Here is a 6,195-nt window from a genome sequence, read left to right as displayed (position 1 = left end):
ATAAAAACAAACAAACAAACAAAAAAAAAAACACACAGTCATATCAAGATAGAAAAGTCACAAGGAAGTACGTGAGACCAGCCTGGTAGTTCAAAGCTATAATCCTAAACTTTGGAAGGCTGAGGCAAGGAGAACTGCTTGAGGCTAGGAGTTTTGAGACCAACCTTGGCAACATAGCAAGATCCCATCTCTCCAAAAAATTTAAAGTGAGCCAAGTGTAGTGGTATGTGCCTGTTGTCCTAGCTACTCAAGGGTTGAGGTAGGATTGCTTAAACCCAGGAGTTCAAGGTTATTGTGAGCCCGGACAGCACACTGCACTTCAGCCTGAGCAAGAAAGAGACATCTCACCTCTATTTAAAAAAAAATAAATAAATAATAATAATAATAGTAATAATTAATTAAAAAATAAAAAAGAAACTGTTCTCATGTTATATTGTTCTTAGTTTATGTTTCAGATACAAATCTAATTGTACCATGTGAATAATCTTACCTCTCTACTTTATCTGCAGATGTAGAAGGAGCAGGAACATCTTCAATTCTGTAATAAAAAATTAAGGGGGGAAAAAGGTAAAACTGGAGGCAATTATTAAGCCTGAAAATAAAAAATAAAAGAGCTGTCATTTATTAAATACCCAAGTATTATTTACTTACTTACCTTATCAAATTTAATTCAGAATCAATATCGTGAAAATGGCCATACTACCCAAAGTAATTTACAGATTCAACGCTATCCCCATCAAGCTACCAATGTCTTTCTTCACAGATCTGAAAAAAAACACCTTAAACTTCATATGGAACCAAAAGAGAGCCAGCATAGCCAAGTCAATTCTAAGCAAAAAGAACAAAGCGGGAGGCATCACACTACCAGACTTCAAACTATGCTATAAGGCTACAGTAATCAAAACAGCATGGTACTGGTACCAAAACAGAGATACAGACCAATGGAACAGAACAGAGGCCTCAGAGACAACACAACATCTACAACCATCTGATCTTTGACAAGCCTGACAAAAACAAGCAATGGGGAAAGGATTCCCTGTTTAATAAATGGTGTTGGGAGGACTGGCTAGCCATGTGCAGAAAGCAGAAACTGGACCCCTTCCTGACGCCTTACACTAAAATTAACTTCAGATGGATTAAAGACTTAAACATAAGACCTAACACCATAAAAACCCTATAAGAATATCTAGGCAAAACCATTCAGGACATAGGCATAGGCAGTGACTTCATGACCAAAACACCAAAAGCATTGGCAAAAAAAGCCAAAATAGACAAATGGGACCTAATCAAACTCCACAGCTTCTGCATGGCAAAAGAAACAGTCATTAGAGTGAATTGGCAACCAACAGAATGGGAAAAAATTTTTGCGGTCTACCCATCTGACAAAGGGCTGATATCCAGAATTTACGAAGAACTAAAACAGATTTACAAGAAAAAAGCAAACAAGCCCATTCAAAAGTGGGTGAAGGATATGAACAGACACTTTACAAAAGATGACATACATGAGGCCAACAAACGTGAAAAAATGCTCATCATCACTGGTCATTAGAGAAATACAAATCAAAACTACATTGAGATACCATCTCACGCCAGTTAGAATGGCGATCATTAAAAAATCTGGAGACAACAGATGCTGGAGAGGATGTGGAGAAATAGGAACACTTTTACACTGTTGGTGGGGGTGTAAATTAGTTCAACCATTGTGGAAGACACTGTGGCAATTCCTCAAGGCCCTAGTCATAGAAATTTCATTTGACCCAGCAATCCCATTACTGGGTATATATCCAAAGGATTATAAATTGTTCTACTATAAGGACACATGCACACGAATGTTCATTGCAGCACAGTTCACAATAGCAAACACCTGGAACCAACCCAAATGCCCATCAATGGTAGACTGGACAGGGAAAATGTGGCACATATATACCATGAAATATTATGCAGCCATCAAAAACGATGAGTTTGTGTCCTTTGTAGGGACATGGATGAACCTGGAAACCATCATCCTCAGAAAACTGACACAAGAACAGAAAATCAAACACCGCGTGTTCTCACTTATAGGCGGGTGTTGAATAATGAGAACACATGGACACAGGAAGGGGAGCATCACACACTGGGGTCTGTAGGAGGGAAATAGGGGAGGGACAGCAGGGGGTGGGGAGTTAGGGAGAAATGCCAGACATAGATGAAGGGGAGGAAGGCAGCAAATCACACTGATATGTGTGTACCTATGCAACAATCTTGCATGTTCTTCACATGTACCCCAAAACCTAAAATGCAATAAGAAAAAACCATTAAAAAAATTTTTTTTTAAATTTTAACATTAATAGGAGGTCAAAATGTTACAGTAAGAATTTATAGCTTTCTCATGATCTCATTTTCACCGTTTTATGCTCAAGTGTTTTCTCAACAATTTTAAGAAAGGACTCAAGGACTGTTTATAAAGGTTGCAGCCAATGTGGAGCCAGTGGCAACAGTAAATATATTTAGTGATAGAGTCAGGATATAAAAAGTCTCAACAGAATGGTACAATAGGCCTATTTTAAGAAGAATCTTCATGCAGTCCTACTCCTATGCCGAAAAAACTAGCTACATATATGCAGAATCAGGGATGAACAGCTAAATATCAAAGCCTGGGGAAAAAAATCTTAGGGGATTTCAATGTTGATTTCAAGAGGAATATAAAGCAAGCTGAGGGAGGCGGACAAAAAACAATGTGATTGTAGGGGCACCGATAGAAATATATTGCATAGAACACAGAAAGAGATAGGTCCAGCTCTTGAGTGTACTGTTTTCTTTCCTTCCTTTCTTCCTTCCTTCTTTCCTCCCTTCCCTCCTTCCTTTCTTTTTCTTCCTTCCTTCCTTCCTTCCTCTCTTTCTTTTTTGACATGGTCTCACTCTGTCACCCAGGCTGGAGTGCGGTGGTGCAATCTCAGCTCACTGTAACCTCTGCCTCCTGGGCTTAAGCTCACACCCTATTGTGCTCTAATCCTCATTCCATCTTTGCAAAGAAAAATAAGCTTATCCAGAGATAAGCAATCTTGGATACAGGAACATGTTAAAGAAGGACTTCAGTCATTTAGGGTAGAGAAGAGAATATTTAGGGGAATGATGACTGTCTCCAGCTATCAACCATTGTATGTGGCACCAGATGGCAGAACCAAGACCAGTGTGTAAAAGTCATGGGGAAGTCATCTTATTATAATAAAGAGCTTTTAAACACTTAGAGCTCTTTAAATGGAGAAAGACTAAACAATAAGGTAAAATGTGCCCATCAGTTTTAATCAAAGAGTAGGATACCACCTGATGAGGGTATTTCAAAATATGAGTACCATGTAGAGAGTTGGAACGGTTGGCCCCAAGGTCCCTTCTAAGTCTGTGACTATGTGATTCTTTAAAAAAAAAAAAAAAAAAAAAAAAAAAAAAAAAATGTAATTCTTACTCATTCAAATATCCAGGGCTGAAAATAAGTAGTAACTTCACAGCTATACCCACAGGGATGAGGAACAACTTAAAGGGCAGTGCAGGCAGTGCTTTCAGCTACAGGTTAAGTAAGCTATCTGGGCCATTTGCCTAAATCTTGAAATGGTCTTCGATCCTTACCTACAAACTCTGTCACAGCCAGTTATTTATGTCAAATAGCTTTATTAAGGAGTCATTTTGACCAAGTGGTCTAGCACAGAGCTTCTCAAACTACCTGTGGTTGAAGAACTAAGTATTTTATTTCTAGTCTGTTACCGTAGGTTTTTAAAAATACAATGTCAGGGAGATGTCAAATTGCTTTGTTTCTAAATGCTTACTCCAAACTTTTGTACTTATCTCTTTGCAGACCAGTAGCAAACCAACACTAGTCTGTGAACCACACAATGTATCACAAATGTCCAAGTTAAGAGTTTGAATACTAAAAATAAACATTATAATAGTGTACATGCACTACAAACATTCAGGCACCACTGGCAACAAGAATACCCAAAATGTGGCCAGGTGCAGCGGCTCACACCTATATTCCCAACACTTTGGGGAGGCTGAGGCAGGTGGATCACCTGAGATCAGGAGTTCGAGACCAGCCTGGCCAACACGGCGAAAACCCACCTCTTCTAACAATATAAAAATTAGCTGGGCATGGTGGCAAGTGCCTGTAATGCCAGCTACTCCGGAGGCTAAGGAAGGAGAATTGCTTGAACCTGAGAGGCAGAGGTTGCAGTGAGCCAAGATCATACCACTGTACTCCACTCTGGGTGACAGAGTGAGACTCCGTTCCTCCGCACACCCCTCCCAAAAAAATCCAAAATATTTTGTGCCTATATCAGTGAGACTGTAATACAATACTATTTAGCTAGCCACGATGGATGTAACTGGACAGGATTCACCCTTCTAACTCAGACAACTAGAAAAATAGCCGAAATACGTGAAATATTGGAAACACTGAACAACTAGTAGCCCACAACAGTGATCTCAGAGACAGTGAGGCGCATGAGGTGAGCCTAATGACTATCCCAGCTTACCTTGTGGAGTTTTATCCACAGCATACAGGCAGACCCAAACAGAATCCAACAATCTCACCAAATTGAGGAGACAGTTTAGAAAGACCAAGGTGGCTACAATTTGTAGAACAGAGTAAGTAGAGATAAGAGAGCGAACAACCTCCAGAGATCTACAGAGGGTCCCCTCAGTCTATGGCTAGGTTTTAATCAGCTTACTGCATGAGAAAACTACTGAAGACTGAAAGACAAACACCAGAAAGGAGTAGATGAAACCTCAGGATTCACAAAGGTTCTAAAATAACCCCAACATCAAGAGCAGAAAGTAGTGCTTTAGTAATGGAGCCAAATTAGTACTAAAGAGTATTCCAGATCTGCCTAAAGAAAACTTAAAAACCTCAAAAGGATTGAACTATTTCCAAATAACCATCCTAGAACAAAGCTAAAATATATCCAAAGAAACAAAACATCCAGCAACCAATAACAAATTTCATAATGTCTGATATCTCCCTCCCGCTCCAAAAAAAAAAAAAATTACCAGGGAAACAAATGAAACAGAAAGTCAAACCTGTAGAGAAAATAATTAGGCAGGCATAGTGGCTCATACCTGTAATCCCCACACTTTGGATGGCTTCACTTGGAGGATCACTTCAGCCCAGGAGTTCGACACAAGCCTGGTCAACATGGTCTTTGTATTTATACAAAAAATAAACGGTTTTAAATTTTATCTATCTATACAAAAAATAAAATTAGCCAGGCATGGTGGCATGTGCCCACAGTTCCAGCTACTCAGGAGGCTGTGGTGGGAAGATTCCTTGAGCCCAAGAGGTCAAAGCTGCAGGAAGCCATGATCAAGCCACTGCACTCCAGCCTGGGCAATACACTGAGACTGCCTTTTAAAAAACTAAACAGGCTGGACGCAGTGGCTCACGCCTGTAATCCTAGCACTTTGGGAGGCCCAGGCAGGTGCATTGTCTGAGCTCAGGAGTTAGTGATCAGCCTGGGCAACATGGTGAAACCCTGTCTCTACTGAAGTACAAAAAACTAGCTGGGAATGGCAGCTGTATTCCCAGCTACTAGGGACGCTGAGACAGGAGAATCACTTGTACCCGGGATGTAGAAGTTGCAGTGAGCTGAGATCGCACCATCACACTCCAGCCTGGGCAACAGTGACACTCTGTCTCAAAAAACAAAAAAACAAACAAACAAAAATAAGCACAATAGAAACAGATCCAGAAATTATATAGATGATGTAGATATGTTTAGTTATAAATATATCCCACAAGCTCACAAAGAGAAAAGAATAGAGAAACAAAAGATATTTTAAACTCTAAAAGTCAAACTTTTAGAGATGAAAATATACCTGATAGGATGAACAATAAATTAGAACCTAATTAAAAGAAAAATTTACAAACCTAAAAACATAGCACTAGAAACTATTCTAAAAGAAGAGACAAAGACTCAAAAAAAAATGGAGGGTGCCAGGGAAGCCGAGGCGGAAGGATTATTTGGAGTCAAGAGTTCAAGGATGTAGTGCGTGTTGCCTGTGAAGAGCCACTGCACTCCAGCCTGGATAACATGGAAAGACTCTGGGGAAAAAAAAAATGATTAAAGGGCCAGGCGCGGTGGCTCACGCCTGTAATCCCAGCACTTTGGGAGACCGAGGCGGGTGGATCACGAGGTCAAGAGATCGAGACCATCCTGGTCAACATGG

At 40.0% G+C, this 6,195-nt stretch overlaps 1 protein-coding gene across 5 annotated transcripts in view; it reads right to left on the bottom strand.

Annotated features, from left to right (window-relative positions):
- The window catches only part of NASP (nuclear autoantigenic sperm protein), a 50,683-nt gene that overhangs the window by 28,763 nt on the left and 15,725 nt on the right, over positions 1–6,195 (bottom strand). For 3 of the 5 annotated variants that reach the window (XM_032247409.1, XM_032247407.1, XM_032247411.1), the window contains exon 2: positions 491–538. The exons of the other annotated variants lie outside the window; for them this stretch is intronic. Coding sequence is in view for 2 of the 3 variants with exons in the window: in XM_032247407.1 (XP_032103298.1) it covers positions 491–538 (48 nt within the window). In the remaining variant the exon portion in view is untranslated. The remainder of the gene's footprint in view (positions 1–490; positions 539–6,195) is intronic. 5 annotated transcript variants of the gene reach the window in all.

This window comes from Sapajus apella, unplaced genomic scaffold, assembly GCF_009761245.1.
Source record: "Sapajus apella isolate SASKATOON/1434 unplaced genomic scaffold, GSC_monkey_1.0 scaffold62, whole genome shotgun sequence".
Classification (NCBI taxonomy): domain Eukaryota; kingdom Metazoa; phylum Chordata; class Mammalia; order Primates; family Cebidae; genus Sapajus; species Sapajus apella.
This window is presented reverse-complemented; position numbering and strand designations above follow the sequence as displayed.